At 49.1% G+C, this 18242-nt stretch overlaps 1 protein-coding gene across 2 annotated transcripts in view; it reads right to left on the bottom strand.

Annotated features, from left to right (window-relative positions):
• Window positions 1-18242, bottom strand: part of NTPCR (nucleoside-triphosphatase, cancer-related) — a 165054-nt gene that overhangs the window by 145579 nt on the left and 1233 nt on the right. The window contains exon 2 of one of the 2 annotated variants that reach the window (XM_073671452.1): window positions 12163-12324. The exons of the other annotated variant lie outside the window; for it this stretch is intronic. Coding sequence (XP_073527553.1) covers window positions 12163-12214 — 52 coding nt within the window. The 5' untranslated portion in view covers window positions 12215-12324. The remainder of the gene's footprint in view (window positions 1-12162; window positions 12325-18242) is intronic. 2 annotated transcript variants of the gene reach the window in all.

Genomic DNA, 18242 nt, shown 5'->3' with positions numbered 1-18242 from the left:
AGTGAAAATGAATCAAGTCAGGGGCAAAGCTAAGCAAAGGTCAGGTAGAGTTCCTGAACTAACAGTGCAGAGTATTGTCAGGCAGAAAGATAAGGACTGGAAGAAATGGTGTCACAGGGATCATCTCCCTCAGCAAACCCCCCCCCACCTCCATCTCACTGTGCTGTAAAGAATGCTGTGTTCATTATTGTGCCTTTGCATTAGAACTGTGCTGTTCTGTACTACTGGGAAGACTGTGAACTGCTATGTTGCTAAGGAAACTGTACTGTTTGTCACTGGAGCCTGTTGCTCATAAGACTTAACTTGCACTAGCTGTGCAGCTTATTAAATGCTACTGTTCTACCGTTTATGAGGACTCTTGTCAAGTGTGTCTGGTCAGCAAGTGAAACAACCTATGTGTCTGTGCCTGAGGGTCAATGTGTGCCTGAGAGAAGCTGCAGCACATGGTCTGTGGTCGTCCTGAGTAACGGTTCCCCCAGGATTCCAAAGAATTAATGTAATCTGTCTCGCCCCTATCTGAACCTAGCGGCATGCGTGTAACATAAACAAGTGTTTTATGAACACGACATTCACTCCTAAGAACCACGGACTTAAAGCGTGCCACGTCCTTTATGGCTATTAAACTGCCCCCAGTGTCTTGTTAGTGATGCACAATGCATTGTAGCGTCGGCGTCCCTGCCTCCTGCTAGGCAGGGACGCTGTTCCCCTCACCTCTCGGCTCCGTGCCCGGCGTCTTCCTCCCGCTCTGCTGGCAGCGCGCGCTGCTTCCCGGCCACGGTGCTTAGGGCGCGCGCGCGCTCGCCCTCTCTTAAAGGGGCCGCACGCGCCGTCCTAAGGAGTCCCCGGCCAATGGCCGGAGGACTTCACCATATATAAGGCACCTCCTCCAAAATGGAGGTGCCCGAGCAATGTTGTAGCACAGTTCATCACTCTGCTTCAGCCCTCAGGTCCCGTTTCCAGTTACCTGCCAGTTACCTACCAGTTTCCTGTCTGATACCTGCCTGTCTCGTGTCAACCTGCTTATATTCCTGCGGTCCGACAGTCTGCCTACCAGCCCTGCCAGTCTGTCTATGGATCCGTCTGCCCGCTCACCTGGGAGCGCACATCTGCTGCCTACCTGCTAGCCTACCTGGAGGCTCCGCCGTCACGTGTTGTGAGCACCAGCCTGTCCAGAGACTCTTGCCCGCTCACCTGGGAGCGCTCACCTGCTACCTGTCCGCTAGCTTACCTGGAGGCTCCGCCGTCACGTGCTGTGACCACCTGCCTGTCCAGTGACTCTTGCCCGCTCACCTGGGAGCGCTCATCTGCTACCTGCCTGTTAGCCTACCTGGAGGCCCTGCCGTCACGTGCTGTGACCACCTGCCTGTCCAGAGACTCTTGCCCGCTCACCTGGAAGCGTCCACCTGCTACCAGCCTGCTTGCCTACCCAGAGACTGTCCCGGTCACTTGCCGTGACCACCTGCCCGTTTACCCAGAGACTGTCCCGGTCACTTGCCGTGACCACCTGCCCGTTTACCCAGAGACTGTCCCTGTCACTTGCTGTGACTACCTGCCCGTTTTCCCTGGGCGCCACCCGCTTCCTTACAAGGGCCGCCCCCTTGTATAGTTGCTCAGAGGTTCCGCCTCCCAGACCCGTTACAGTTTGCTCGGGCCATGGAACCCGGTGGCACCCAAGCTCCCTCGCTCTCGGACCTATGTCATGAACTGTCCTGTCAGAGGTCCCAACAGGAGTCCATCCTGGGTCACCTGCGGAATGTCAACTCTCGCCTGGACACTCTGACTGCTCCACCAGCAACCACCGCTAGCGTCATGACTCGCAACCCGTCAGCGCCGCTGCCCACCAATACCATGGTATCCTGCCTCGGACCCCGGCTTTCTGCACCTCCTCGCTTCGGAGGCGACCCCGCTCAAGCTCGGGGCTTCATAAACCAGTGCACCCTGCACTTTGAACTCCTGTCCCACCAGTTTATCTCCGACCGGGCCAAAGTTGCCTTCATCATGTCTCATCTCACGGGGGAGGCACTGGCTTGGCTAAATCCTCTATGGGAGAGAGGAGACCTCCTGGTGTCCGACCTGCCAGCCTTTCTCACGGCTTTCCGGAAAGTCTTCGACGAACCCGGACGGAAGACCTCATCCGCATCATCTCTGCTACGCCTCCGTCAAGGAGATCTCACCGTGGGCCAATATGCCATACGGTTCCGTACCCTTGCTTCGGAGCTGGCCTGGGATAACGACGCTCTGGTGTCTGTCTTCTGGGAGGGTCTGTCCGGCCGTATTAAAGATGAACTCGCCGGTCGGGACATTCCTACCACTCTCGACGACTTGATAACACTTGCCACCCGGATTGACATCCGGTTCCAGGAGCGCGCCAAAGAGGTCACCCGTGAGAGGAGGTTTCCACGTCTAGCCCCTACTTTCCAGAAACCCGTCACTCCCTCCGTTACTCCCCAGGCACACTCACCTGAGCCTATGCAGGTCGACCAGACCAAGATGGTCAAAACCCGTCAAGACTCACGCCGTGCCGAGGGGAGCTGCTTCTACTGTGGCAGTAAGGAGCACCGGATCCGTTCCTGCCCTGAGAGATCGGGAAACGCCTGTGTCTAGGGTCGCTCAGAGAGGTCGCCCTAGACAAAAGTACACCCTCTCCATCCCTGATGCTGTCAGTCTCTATCACCTGCGGAGAGAACCGCTATTTCGAACTGGCTCAACTTGACTCAGGAGCTGCTGGTAATCTCATCTCTCAATCCCTGGTAGAGAGGTACCGCATTCCTACCAAACCTCTGGCCGTACCTTTATCTGTCGCCGCCATGGATGGGGGCCTCTTACCACATCCCATCCAACTCATCACAGAATCCATAACTCTGCAGGTGGGAATGCTGCATTCTGAGAGCATCTCCTTTCATGTTCTACCTGGACTCTCTCACGCACTCTTGCTGGGTCTACCTTGGCTCCAGAAACATGCACCCGTGCTAGACTGGCAGACCGGAGAAGTCCTTCGCTGGGGACAGGACTGCCATAAGACTTGTCTAGTTCCCGTTCATCCTGCTCGTCCTTCTCCTACCCCAGTCAATCTACCCGGTCTACCGGTTCCCTATTGGTCTTATGCGGATGTCTTCAATAAAAAAGAAGCAGAGACATTACCCCCTCATAGACCATATGACTGTCCAATCGACCTGATACCCGGCTCTACTCCTCCCCGTGGGCGTATCTACCCTTTGTCCGCAGCAGAGACCCGGTCCATGTCTGAATATATTGAGGAGAATCTGGCCCGGGGATTTATCCGGAAATCTACCTCCCCGGCGGGAGCAGGCTTCTTCTTCGTCAAAAAGAAGGACGGCTCACTCCGTCCATGTATAGATTATAGAGGCCTTAACCAGATTACAGTGAAGAATAAATACCCCCTCCCGCTCATTCCTGAATTATTTGACCGCCTGAGGGGGGCTAGAATCTTCACCAAACTGGACCTCCGTGGGGCGTATAACCTGGTTCGTATCCGTCAGGGGGATGAATGGAAGACGGCATTCAACACCCGGGACGGCCACTATGAATATCTGGTAATGCCCTTTGGTCTCTGTAACGCTCCCGCCATCTTTCAAGAGTTGGTCAATGACATCTTCCGGGACCTTCTCTACTCCTGCGTAGTGGTGTACCTGGACGACATCTTGGTCTTCTCTCCGGATCTCCAGACTCACCGGAGGGATGTTCGTCAGGTCCTGCTCAGGCAGAACCATCTCTACGCTAAATATGAGAAGTGCCTCTTTGAGCAGACCTCGCTTCCGTTTTTGGGCTACATAATTTCTCAGACCGGCCTACGAATGGATCCTGAGAAACTGTCTGCCATCGAGAAGTGGCCTCGACCAGAGGGGTTGAAGGCTATTCAGCGGTTCCTGGGCTTCGCCAACTATTACCGCCTCTTCATACCGCACTTCTCTTCCCGAACTGCCCCAATTTCCGCTCTCACCCGTAAGGGCACTAATCCCAGAGAATGGCCACCCGCAGCAGAGGAAGCCTTCCTTTCCTTAAAACAGGCTCTCTCTTCCGCCCCGGTGCTGCATCGCCCGGACGGCAACAAGCAGTTCTTCCTGGAAGTTGACGCCTCCTCCTCTGGAGCCGGAGCTGTACTTACCCAAAAATCGTCTTCCGGGAGAATGGTAACTTGTGGCTTCTTCTCCAAACTCTTCTCCTCTTCTGAGCGCAACTATTCTATTGGAGACCGAGAGTTATTGGCCATTAAGCTGGCTTTGGAGGAGTGGCGTTACCTGCTCGAGGGGGCTCTTCACCCGGTAATAATTTACACTGACCACAAGAACTTGGCTTACCTCCAGAGTGCCCAGAGACTTAACCCGCGCCAAGCCCGGTGGTCCTTGTTTTTTGCTCGCTTTGATTTTGTTCTTCATTTTCGCCCGGCTGACAAAAACATCAAAGCGGACGCCTTGTCCCGATCCTTTCTGGTGTCTGATCTCGAGGAGGAACCTAAACATATCATCGATCCCGCCAGAGTAATGCAGGTGGCTCCCGTGAGTCTAAATCGTCTCCCTTCCGGTAAGACGTTCGTCACTGTACCTGATAGGGAGAGGATCCTACACTGGGGTCACTCATCTAAACTAGCTGGCCTCGCCGGTCAGAAAAAGACCCTCCAGCTTATTACCCGGCATTACTGGTGGCCTACCCTGCACAAGGACGAAATAGACTTTGTTTCTGCCTGTGTGTCCTGCGCCCGCAACAAGGTTCCGAGACACCTGCCAGCCGGTCGCCTCCTTCCGCTTCCTGTACCTGCTGCCCCCTGGCAGCATATAGCTATGGACTTCATAACAGATCTCCCTGTCTCTGCCGGTTGTACAGTCATTTGGGTGGTCGCTGACCGCTTTTCCAAAATGGCCCATTTCATTCCCCTGCCAGGCCTCCCGTCTGCACCCGAGCTGGCTAAAGACTTTATCCGCCACATCTTCCGTCTTCATGACCTGTCTCTCCACATCGTGTCGGATCGTGGGGTTCAGTTCACCTCACGCTTCTGGAGAGCCACATGTAAACTGCTAGACGTCACCCTGGACTTCTCCTCCGCTTACCATCCACAGTCCAATGGTCAAGTGGAGCGGATCAATCAGAACCTGACTAGTTACCTCCGGCACTTCGTTAATGCCCACCATTCAGACTGGGTGGATCTCCTGCCATGGGCCGAATTCTCTTACAACAATCATGAGAGCGAATCTTCCTCCAAATCCCCGTTTTTTGTAGTCTTCGGTCAGCATCCTCGGATCCCATTTCCCGTCTCCACCTCGGTGGATAATCCGGCTGCGGAATCTCTCGTTAGCGAATTTTCCTCCATTTGGGAGAGGACCCGATCCGCACTCCTTCAGTCGTCCGAGCGGATGAAAAAACATGCTGACAAAAAACGCCTGGATCCTCCACAATTCCGTCCTGGAGATAAAGTCTGGCTTTCGTCCAAGTATGTCCGGCTCAAAATTCCCTCCTACAAGTTAGGGCCTCGGTTCATCGGCCCACTGGAGGTTATCAAACAGATCAACCCGGTGGCCTATAAATTGAAACTCCCGGCCAACCTGCGGATCCCTAACTCCTTCCATGTATCTCTCCTCAAACCCGTGGTACTTAACTCTTTTTCCAAGTCTACAGGTACGCCTCCTGCTCCGGTTTCTGCTGAAGACGAGTTTGAGGTAGAGAACATTCTGGCCACCAAAAGGGTTAAGAGGAAAGACTTTTTCTGGTAGATTGGAAGGGGTTTGGTCCTGAGGAGAGAACGTGGGAGCCCCGGGAGAACATCCATGCCCCTCTCATCCTTGCTTAATTTCAGTCTGGCCTAAAAAAGGGGGGGCCTAAAGGGGGGGGTACTGTAGTGTCGGCGTCCCTGCCTCCTGCTAGGCAGGGACGCTGTTCTCCTCACCTCTCCGCTCCGTGCCCGGCGTCTTCCTCCCGCTCTGCTGGCAGCGCGCGCTGCTTCCCGGCCACGGTGCTTAGGGCGCGCGCTCCCCCTCTCTTAAAGGGGCCGCACGCGCCGTCCTAAGGAGTCCCCGGCCAATGGCCGGAGGACTTCACCATATATAAGGCACCTCCTCCAAAATGGAGGTGCCCGAGCAATGTTGTAGCACAGTTCATCACTCTGCTTCAGCCCTCAGGTCCCGTTTCCAGTTACCTGCCAGTTTCCTGTCTGATACCTGCCTGTCTCGTGTCAACCTGCTTCTATTCCTGCGGTCCGACAGTCTGCCTACCAGCCCTGCCAGTCTGTCTATGGATCCGTCTGCCCGCTCACCTGGGAGCGCACATCTGCTGCCTACCTGCTAGCCTACCTGGAGGCTCCGCCGTCACGTGCTGTGACCACCAGCCTGTCCAGAGACTCTTGCCCGCTCACCTGGGAGCGCTCACCTGCTACCTGTCCGCTAGCTTACCTGGCGGCTCCGCCGTCACGTGCTGTGACCACCTGCCTGTCCAGTGACTTTTGCCCGCTCACCTGGGAGCGCTCATCTGCTACCTGCCTGTTAGCCTACCTGGAGGCCCGGCCGTCACGTGCTGTGACCACCTGCCTGTCCAGAGACTCTTGCCCGCTCACCTGGGAGCGTCCACCTGCTACCAGCCTGCTTGCCTACCTAGAGACTGTCCCGGTCACTTGCCGTGACCACCTGCCCGTTTACCCAGAGACTGTCCCGGTCACTTGCCGTGACCACCTGCCCGTTTACCCAGAGACTGTCCCGGTCACTTGCCGTGACCACCTGCCCGTTTACCCAGAGACTGTCCCGGTCACTTGCCGTGACCACCTGCCCGTTTACCCAGAGACTGTCCCTGTCACTTGCTGTGACTACCTGCCCGTTTTCCCTGGGCGCCACCCGCTTCCTTACAAGGACCGCCCCCTTGTATAGTTGCTCAGAGGTTCCGCCTCCCAGACCCGTTACATGCATCACTAACATGTTGGTTTTAAGCAAACTGTCCCAGTATTTAGCGCACAAATCACTTTTTACACTTTGATAATTGTCCCACATACCTCCGGATTCAGTCATAGGGATGGGCAGCTCTAACTTTTCAGTCACGGTCAATCAACCGTTTTGAAATTGTCCCCGTCCATTGCATTAGCATGCCTTCCAGTCACTGCTCCTTACGTCACCGCAATATCCCAGGATATCTTGCGCAATGACCCTCAGCTTTCCGGACATGCGCACTGAATCTGGGTGTACATCCAGCATCGGACTGGAGTAGTTTGGGCCCACCAGAGAAAATCATTCTTGGGGCCCACCATGCTTAAGGGTATGTGCAGATGATCAGGAGCCGCTGCGGGTTTGACGCTGCATCTCTATGCAGCGTCTAACCCGCAGAGGCCAGATGTTACAGTATAGTGGATGGGATTTCTAGAAATCCCATGTCCACTATGTGTTTCTGTACACCTGCAGATCACCCGCGGAAACTGACATGCGGAGAATCTTTCAGACCCATAGCATGTCAATTTCTCTTGAGGGTCCGCATGTGGACTTTCCCCATAGACTAACCTCTATGAGGAAAGTCCACATGTGAAAAAAAAAAAAATTGTGCCACTCATTTGTATAAATGATGACGGAAGTCGCGCTGTCGTTCTGCATCGTCGGGTCCGCAGGCAGCTCCGGATTGTGGGAATGTGCCCTAAGGGTTACTAGCTGCAGAATCTTCCCTTAGCTCCCCTATAGTCAAGCTGATAATTGGGGAATTTTTTCCAACTAGTGACCTGTTCAAACAATCACCTGACAAACCAGCAAAACGCTCATTTGTCGGGTGCAATGATTTTTACAATTGATTTAAAAACATTGTTCTCAGCAGCAGATAATTTTGTGTAAACAAAACTAGGGCTGCCGAGAACAACGATATTCTATGCGCACAGAAATATTGTATCATCTAGACAAGTGCCACATACACACTACACTGTGTGCAGAATTATTAGGCAAGTTGTATTTTAGAGGATTATTTTTATTATTGATCAACAACTATGTTCTCAATCAACCCAAAAGACTCATAAATATCCAAGCTTAATATTTTTGGAAGTTGGAGTGGGATTTTTTAGATTTGGCTATCTTAGGAGGATATCTGTTTGTGCAGGTAACTATTACTGTGCAGAATTATTAGGCAACTTAATAAAAATAATATAATCCCATCTCACTTGTTTATTTTCACCAGGTAAACCAATATCAGTGCACAAAATTTAGAAATAAACATTTCTGACATGTAAAAAAAAAAAAAAAATAAAAAATAAAAAATTAGTGATCAATATAGCCACCTTTCTTTATGATGACACTCAACAGCCTTCCATCCATAGATTCTCTCAGTTGCTTGATCTGTTTTCGATCAACATTGCGTGCAGCAGCCACCACAGCCTCCCAGACACTGTTCCGAGAGGTGTACTGTTTTCCCTCCCTGTAGAACTCACATTTTATGATGGACCACAAGTTCTCTATGGGGTTCAGATCAGGTGAACAAGGGGGCCATGTCATTATTTTTTCTTCTTTTAGACCTTTACTGGACAGCCACGCTGTGGAGTAGTTGGATGCATGTGATGGAGCATTGTCCTGCATGAAAATCATGTTTTTCTTAAACGATACCGACTTCTTCCTGTACCACTGCTTGAAGAAGTTGTCTTCCAGAAACTGGCAGTAGGTCTGGGAGTTGAGCTTCACTCCATCCTCAACCTGAAAAGGTCCCACAAGTTCATCTTTGATGATACCAGCCCATGCCAGTACCCCACCTCCACCTTCCTGGCGTCTGAGTCGGAGTGGAGCTCTCTGCCCTTAACAGATCCAGCCTCTGGCCCATCCATCTGGCCCATCAAGAGTCACTCTCATTTTATCAGTCTATAAAACCTTTGAAAAATCAGTCTTAAGATATTTCTTGGCCCATTCTTGACATTTTATCTTAGGTTTCTTGTTCAAAGGTGGTCGTTTTTCAGCCTTCCTTACCTTGGCCATGTCCCTGAGTATCGCACACCTTGTGCTTTTTGATACTCCAGTAACGTTGCAGCTCTGACATGTGGCAAAACTGGTGGTGAATGGCATCTTGGCAGCTTCACGCTTGATTTTCCTCAATTCATGGGCAGTTATTTTGCGCCTTTTTTGGCCAACACGCTTCTTGAGACCCTGTTGGCTATTTGCCATGAAACACTTGATTGTTCGGTGATCACGCTTCAAAAGTTTGGAAATTTCAAGACTGCTGCATCCCTCTGCAAGACATCTCACAATTTTGGACTTTTCAGAGCCCGTCAAACCTCTCTTCTGACCCATTTTGCCAAAGGAAAGTAAGTTGCCTAATAATTAAGCACACCTTATATAGGGTGTTGATGTCATTAGCCAACACCCCTCGTCATTACAGAGATGCACATCACCAGATTTACTTAATTGGTAGTTGGCTCTCAAGCCTATGCAGCTTGGAGTAGGACAACATGTATAAAATGTATAATGTGATCAAAATACTCATTTGCCTAATAATTCGGCACACAGTGTAGACACATACACACCAGTCACACACTAGACACACGATGGATATACACCAGTCACACACCAGTGGGGGCACTTACAGACAGTGCTAGGGTTGGGGGCGGCCTGAAATAGTTGATCTACTCATATCACCTCTTATTACATGAGGGCCCCTATCCCCAGTGGGCCACCTCTAATTTCCTGTGGGCCCCATTCCCTGAAGGGCCCACAGGAAATTAAAGGTGACACAGTGAGGGAAATTTACTGTGGGACACCTCCCCCGGTGTCACCTTTAAATTGCATGAGGGCCTCCTCCCCTAGCAGTGGCTGAAGAACTGGTCAGGCACATATTTTATTTACTTACTTTGTCACACACACTGCAGCTCTCAATGTCTCATCTATCTCCTTCTGCTTCTCTGTACACTGTTCAGGCGATGCTGCTGGGACAGGTGTTTGACCAATCACAGCTCCTTGCCTGAGCTGTACTGTGAGGATACACAAACAAAACTAACACTGATTGGCTGCACTGCAACCAATCAGAATTAGACTATACCACCACTGTCCAGGACTTTAATCCCTTAACGACCGCCGTAACGCATTTTCACAGCGGCAGTTAAGGGTACTTATTCCTCAGCGCCATGAAAATGCATCACTGAGGAATAAGGCTATAGCTCCCCCCAGAGTCGGAAAGTCTCTGGGGTCTCAGCTACCGGGGGTAGCTGAGACCCTGGAGAACATGATCAGGGCCGGTTTTTACTGTCCCCTGTCACATGATCGCTGTTATTCACAGAATAACAGCGATCACAAAAAAAAGTGTGCCCGCGGTTACAATCATTTCTCTCTACTCTGACATAATATACATGTCAGATGACAGAGAAAAGAAGCCCCCGAGCCCTCCCGGTACCTCCGCCGTCCCCTCATCTCGCCCGGAACGTCCCCCGGTATCTTGCTAGAGAAAAAAATGGCGGGAGCTTGCGAGTGCGCCCGCCGAGATCTGCCGGCCGGTGGCCGGCAACAACAGGGAATTTTCCCTATTGGTGCCTTTTGATCACTGTGATAAACCCCATCACAGTGATCAAAATAAAAAAATAAATAAATCAAACCCACCTTTATCACCCCTTAGTTAGATAAAACTAAATATTTTTATCCATTCTTTGCAGTTAGGGTTACGGTTAGGGTTGTGCTGGGATTTTTCAAAAGTAAGGAAAAAAAAAAGACGACTATATGGCGACTAGTGTTGAGTGCAAGTGCTCGCTGCTTCAGTTTGCATCGGCAGCTCGGATATGCACCGAGTATTGTGAGTGCTCGAATGACATGCTCGAGTCCTTGCTCTACAAGTTTCGCAGCTGTAATACAGCCAAAAAAAAAACACGTGGGGATTGCCTGCCACAAACGAGCGTCTAAAAATCATGAAACATGTGGGCAGGGACTCGAGCATGTCACTTGAGCACCCGTGATACATGGTGCATACCAGAGTACCCGATGCAAACTCAAGTAGCGAGCACTTGCGCTCAAGACTAATGACAACTTATTCAATATGATGACCTAATGTTATCAAATTCTGGGTTCAAAATGTTCACTATACCCCTTGATAAAATCCTTGAAGGGTCTAGTTTCAAAACGGGGGTCACTTGTGGAGAGTTTCCACTGTTTAGGCACATCAGGGGCTCCTCAAACACGACATGGTGTCCGCTCTCGATTTCAGACAATTTTGCGTTCAAAAAGTCAAACAGTGCTCCTTCCCTTCTGAACCCTGCCGTGCACCGAAACAGTGGTTTTCCCCACATATGGGTTATCTGCTTACTCAGGAGAAATTGCACAACAAATTGTACTGTGTAATTTCTCCTGTTACCCTTAAAAAAAAACGCAAAATTGGGGGCTGAAACCCAGTAATATCAGCCCGCAGCTGTCTGTTTAGACTTTTCTGGTTAGATTTTATAGGGGGACCCTACGTCAATTTTTTTCTGGGGTCCCCCTGTAATCTAGCCAGTAAAGGCTAAGCAAACAGCTGTGGGCTATTAATAGCCAGAGAACATTTTTGGCTAATGGGCCCTTCCCCGGCTACTAATATCAGCTCCCAGCGGTCGGCTTTCCCTCTTCTGGTTATGAAAATGACGAGGGAGCCCACGCCATTTTTTAGGCTATGTGCCCACGATCCGGATGTAGCAGGGCTTTGGACACAGCATATTTTTGCAGCTTGGAGTGGAAAGGCGGCTGGAGCTATAGTCTGGGATTTCTGAGGTGCAAGACCACCAAGAATGGAATGGCAAAAGAAGAGTTCCAGAAGATATAAGGACAGACATGGGAAGCAGAGCAGACGCCTGGAAAAAAAAGGGACTCTGCCACAGAAACATAGCTTGAAAAGCACTGATTAGCATGAGAGATCCTGCTCTCCCACTCTACCTGATAAACAGGGGCATCAGGACAGGGACAAGGCCATCCAGGGGGCTGGAAGAAAGTTGCAGTCTAGACATGAGTGAAGCAGCAGTCTAGAGTAATTGAGCCTTGGCACAGGAGTCAGCGCAAGAGGCCCAGGAAAAAAAAAAAGAAAAAAGAGACTGGAGACAGGCAGTGAAAATGGTGCAAAAAGTATAAAAGGGGGTCGCTTTGCCGGAAAAGGATAGATGCAGGAAAGATATGGTACCCAAGGGAGAGATAATTCCCCTAAGAAAAACAGGAGCAGAAGAATGGCTATGGAGGGAAATAGGAGTAAGAAGGTACTTGCCCTTCTTATGTCTTTCGACGCCCACTGGGTCATCTTTTCGGTTGTGGGACATTGGCACTCTACTGAGGAGATGTGGTGTCTACAGGGAGGTACACTACTGTGGAGTGCATAGTGTGTCCTCTCTGGAGGGACAAAAAGAAGGGGGACATCCAAAGCACCTAGCTGGAAAAAAAAATAGAAAAATAAAGCACACAAGATTTGATACAGGTGATGTCTGCCTTTTAAGGACACTAGGCTAAAACTGAGTTGCCTAGTGTCTGAGGACAGCATAGCTGCCAGGGCCGAAGGAGCTCAATAACACCGGCACGTCCCCTCAGTGATTAGCACACTGCTCTTGTGACCGGTCAGCTGGTTCCTGCGTGCTCAGTGACATCCGCACTTGTCGGTATTATCCATCGCCCTGAGGCACATTTGCTAGAATTTTCATCACTCACAGGCAACACAGGAGCCAGCAGCTTCAGAAACAGCATAGGGGGACATCTAGAAGGGTTTCTTTTGAATTTCATTTAGAAAGTGTACTTCAAAGATTATTAAAATCGCTTGGTGTACATTATTATTGCATAAAAATTAAAAGAACAGTTACGCTTTAACAGCGAGCCATCATGGAGGCATGTCATTCTATGTGCCCATTGGTGCCGCATAGATCGCAGGGCGCCGATGGGTTGCTATGACCGCCAGAGGTCTGTGGAAGACATCCGTGCTGGTCATTACAGAGCGCCCTTGAAACCCAGATTATAAAAAAATACACGTGGTATTACTGCATCCAGAGAAGTCCGGTCAGTCAAAATATAAAAATAATGAACACGATTCATGAACAGAAAATAATGTTTATTTGGTCGCTGCAATACCACCAAAAATGCTGTAACAAGCGGTCAAAGCATCACACCTATCCCAAGATGGCATCAATAAAAACGGCTCTCGCTGCAAAAAAAAATAAGCCGTCACACAGCTCTATCAACCGAAAAAATGAAAACGTTACGGGTCTCGGAAAATGACAACCCAATGATTTTTTTTTCCACCACTAAAATAATAAAGAAAAACAGACGTTTGGTATCGCCGAACCTTACTGGTGAGCTGAGCCATAGTGCCAGGTAAGTACAAACAGTTACTAAAAAACAAGGACAGAATTGCATTTTTTTTTTCACAATTTCACTGCACTTGGAACTTGTTTTCCCTCATTTTCCAGTACACTGTGTGGTAAATGGTGTCATTCAAAAGTTCAACTCGTCCCACAAAAAACAAGCACTAATATGGTTATGTGGGCAGAAAACATAAGAGGTATGGCTCTGGGAAGAGGAGGAGAAAACGGAAATTGGCCGTGGTGTGAAGGGGGCGCGTCCCGTTTTCGGTGGGACTGTCCCGCTTTGAGGGCTCAGCTGTTCTATACTTACCCCTCTCCGATATGCTCATCTGTCTGTAGCTCCACCTCCTTGGGGAGCAGGGTCGATTATCTCTTCTCAGTGCATAAATTAAATATTCACCTCCTTTCACTCCTGTTATCAGTCTCACCCAGGACTTGCATCACTGTGTCAATGTGCGTCCCAATGTTCACAGGCTTTGTGCTCTACCCACTGAGCTACAGCCCATAGTGACAAAGATAGGAGAATTTGTATCTTGAATCTACATTTCAATGAATCCAGAAGCAGAGTATAGATCTCCATAGAAATACATTGTATTTTTATGGTGCCTGTATACTGAGGTGAAGAAAAATAGGAATTATTCCTACCGTTAATTACGTTTCCAGGAGTCCATCATGACCGCACTACAGGAGGTAGTTCCTCTGACCTTCTAGGGACAGGAAACACGAGAGGTTAAAAGCCCCCCCACCTCACCCTCAGTGTTTGTACCGATCACCGCACCAGGATGAATGCAACTCTTTTATTGAATTCACCAATATTACATTCACATTAGCATAAAGAGTAGGGGAGGGAAAATAACGGTGCTTTCATGATGGACTCCTGGAAACGTAATTAACGGTAAGACTAATTCCTATTTTACCAGTTCGTCCATCATGACAGCACGACATAAGAAATACCAAATCAAACGGTCATTAGGGTAGGACTACTGCTTGCGGGACCATACGACCATAAGCTAGCTTTTGGCTGGACAGAACATCTAACTTGTAGTGTTTGCTAAAGGTAGATATAATAGACCAAGTTGCTGCCTGGCAGATCTGTTCTACTGATGCTCCTGCCTTCTCTGCCCTGGATTTGGAAACTGCTCTAGAGGAGTGAGCTCTGATGGAAATTGGCGGGTCCTTTCCCTCTGAATCGTATGCAAGAGTGATAGTCTTGGTTATCCATCTTGCTAAGGTTGGTTTAGAGGCTTTCCTGCCTTTGTTTGCTCCTGAATATTGGAGGAACAGATTTGAGTCCCGTCTCCAGGGACCTGTCGCTTCCATATAGTAAACGACAGATCTTCTGACGTCCAGGGTATGAAACGATTTATCTTTGTTGTTTTTTGGAGATTGGCAAAAGGATGGTAGGATTATTTCCTGGTTCAAGTTTGCCTTGGATACCACTTTGGGAAGAAAAGAGGGATCCAATTTGAAAACCAACCTGACGTCTAGTACTTTCAGTTATGGATCAAGTACCGAGAGTGCTTGGATCTCCCCTACTCATTTTGCCGTGGTGACTGCTACCAGGAAAACTGCTTTCATGGAGAGTAGATCTATCCCTGCCTGCTCCAAAGGCTCAAATGGAGGTTTACATAAAACTCTTAACACTAGGTTTAGGTCCCATGACGGTACAAGATCTCTCTGTTTTTTCCTCGGGAAACCCCTTTCCTCTTATCCGATGCCCTTTCCAGAATCTCATCAAGGACTGGACCAAAAACCTGGGAACCAGAAAAGGGGATGGAACAAAGCTTATTTTTTGACTGGCTATCCCCCGCCCAAGTTTTGAGCCAAAACGTGCACCTCGCCGAATTAGATAGAACACTACCTTCTGGATGTGAACCTGATTCAGCTGATGCGTCAGCCAAAAACTGTGTCGCTAGTTTTAATAATGACAGGGATTCTGATAGTATCTCTCTAGGGGTATTAGAGTCTATGTGATCTGACAGCTCGTCTATCCATAGACACATAGACCTAGCTACGGAGGTGGCCACTATATTAGTTTTTATGACTGCAGCCGATATTTCCCAGCATCTTTTCAGCATAATCTCTGCTTTCCTGTCCATTGCGTCCGTTAGACAAGAAGTGTCCTCAAAGGGAATAGAAGTCTTTCTTGCCACTTTTGCAATAATAATATCCACTTTGGGAACTTCCTCCCATAGCTTGATATCCATATCCTCAGGGTTGAATGGATGCCGGGCCCTAAATTCTCTCGGAAGGGTGAGAGTTTTTTCTCCGTGTCTTCCCATTCCTAGCTTTAATGTTCTCATTTACTGGAAAGACTCTATTTCTTTGTCTTTTAAGCCCTGATAACATTTCATCCTGTTTAGAAATGGGTACGTGTCTTCTAGATTCATAGTATTCCTCACAGACCTTAATAGATCATCTATATGCTCAACTGAAAACATTTTTTCCTTTCTTCCGAAGGTATTTGGGAGTTTCCTCCTCTCCTTCCTGGCTCTGTTCCAAGGAGGAATCCAAATACTCCCCTTCCTCAGATGATTCCTCCATTTCCAACCTAGGTCTCTTATGGCGGGAGGAGGACTGTACAGTCTGGGGTATCTGGGATGTCTGGGTGGGTAGGAGTTTGGAAATCGTATTTCCAACTTCCTCTCGAATCATGGACCGCATGTCCGTTAGAATTGATGCCTTCTCCTCCTTAAGAACTTTAGCGATGCATTCCTTACATAATTGTTTTTTATAGGAATCCTGTAGTTTAGAATTACACAATATGCATCTCTGTGATTTTATAGAGGAAGATCCGGATCTCTGGGTTCCTCTATCCTATTTTAAGGGAGACATGGGAATATTTATTGTATACCCAATTCTACCAAATCTTAGTGGATCTGAGGGATTATTAAGGTAGAGAATACTTACACTACCCAGGAACTCAGATGGGGCTTCTGACCTTACAGGGTTAGACTCCATTGTGTCAGGTAGTGTGTGCACAAGGGTCCCCTTTTAAAGGGTCTTACTTGATCCAGGTGATGTAAGGCCCGCCCTCAATTACAGTCACTGTGATTTTCCTGCAGGGGTGTATTCCTCTGCTGTCCTGTATGCCCCGCGGAATCCGGCTTGCACTCCACCATGGAACGCACGCCCAAGAGGCACACTTCCAGTCCTGTGTGCGCTCCACCATGGAACGCACGCCCCACTTCCGGTATCGCGCGCGCTCCAGTCTGGAACGCACGCGTCATCATGGTTCGCCCCGGGAGTAGCTGTGTCTCTCCAGGGCGCCTGCGTAAGGCAGTCTCCGGCACCAAATGCGGAGCACTACCGGCGCGCACCAGAAGTTTGGCCGGCGGTCTCGCGATCTCCTGGCCTCGAAGAATGGCTTGGAGGCTTCAACATGGAGACCACCGGCGGGCAGTAGGATGCAGCCGAGAGCCCTCTGTATGAGGGGTGCAGCGCTGTCGGGAGTCCTCTCCACCGACCCGGCTGAGGGACCCCTCAGTGGGGTATCAGCACAGAGCCTCTTGACCAGGGGAAGGGAAGAGGTCAGTCCCCCCTGATCCACCCTGGCTCACAGGTAACTTTTTCCTTTCTTTTTTGTCATTTCTGACAACATCCTGTCCTGCTAGGGACAGGAAAAACACTGGAGGTGAGGTGGGGGGGGGGGGTGGACTTTTAATCTCTCATGTGTTTCCTGTCTCTAGGTCTGAGGAACTACCCCCTGTCGTGATGTCTTGATGGACGAACTGGTAAAATACTTACCTTGTTCCTATAAGGCTATGAGCCCATGATCAAAAAGAGCAGCGTTTCGGACGCAGCTAACCTGCCTGCGTTCTACATTACAAGCACAGTGGATGGGATTTATAGAAATCCCATGCTCATTGTGCTTCTATTTAAAGCTGCGTAAACTCACCAGCGGCACGGATTTACAAACCGCAGCATGTCAATTACTGTTGCGGAGACGCTAGTCTCCACTATGAAATTTCCACACTAGAATGTCATTAGATGCGGTAAATCCACATGGTTCAGAGAACACATGCGGATTTACCTGCGTGATTATAACTCAGCGAGAATACCCTGCGTCCAAAGCGCTGCTGTTCCTGAACGTGATAATGTACCCTAAAAGTATTAAAAATAATAAGCAATTACAAAAAGTATTTTTGAGTCTACTGAGGTCTTGAATCCACAACCTTCACATTTCAGATTGATGGGAGCTTTATGGTGCTGAACCACAAGCTCTAGTGATGTAATGAACAGAATTCCAATATCCTGGATCTGTACTGCAGGATCTGACTAGGCTGAAAGAAGTACACAGCAGTGTACAATGTATGTATTTTTATTCTACAGGGAGAATCAGGGTATGTGCCCACGATGTGTACCATCCTGTGGCCGCGATGCTGTGGAATAGCCGGCGGCGGCTTCCGCTCATTATGCAGATGAGCGACAGAATTTTTTTTTTTTCCACCTGCGGACTTTCCTCATAGAGGTTAGGTCTATGGGGAAAGTCCGCATGTGGACCCGCAAGAGAGATGGACATGCTGCGGTCTGGAAAGACATGCCACATGTCAGTTTCCGCGGGTGTGCCGCAGACGCATAGTGTATATGGGATTTCTAGGAATCCGTCCACTATGCTGTAACATCTGACCACTGTGGGTTTGATGTTGCATAAGCACACAGCATGAAACCCGCAGCAGATCCAGACCGTGTGCACATACCCGAAGAGATTTTTTCATCTTATAAAATTAGTAAAAAAATAAAATAAAATAATGAAAAACACTTGATAATGAAAAAACAAATGTTATTTTAAATGCGTTTAATTTTAAATAATAAACATCACAAATCAGCAAATAAAAAGGACATATTTGGTGTCCCTGTAATCGTAACAACCCGCACAACACAGCGATTAGATCAATTACAGGGATCCGTAAATGACGTAATTTATATTTTTCTCTATTAAACCCATAAAAATTTAATTAAACGGTAATGCTGAGGCCGCGTTCACATTTAGCATAAA

The sequence above is a fragment of the Phyllobates terribilis genome, unplaced genomic scaffold, assembly GCF_046119375.1.
Source record: "Phyllobates terribilis strain yellow unplaced genomic scaffold, ASM4611937v1 Scaffold_3__8_contigs__length_932513732, whole genome shotgun sequence".
In the NCBI taxonomy this organism is placed as follows: domain Eukaryota; kingdom Metazoa; phylum Chordata; class Amphibia; order Anura; family Dendrobatidae; genus Phyllobates; species Phyllobates terribilis.
The sequence above is the reverse complement of the archived record's forward strand: the minus strand, read 5'-3'. Positions and strand labels throughout refer to the sequence as shown.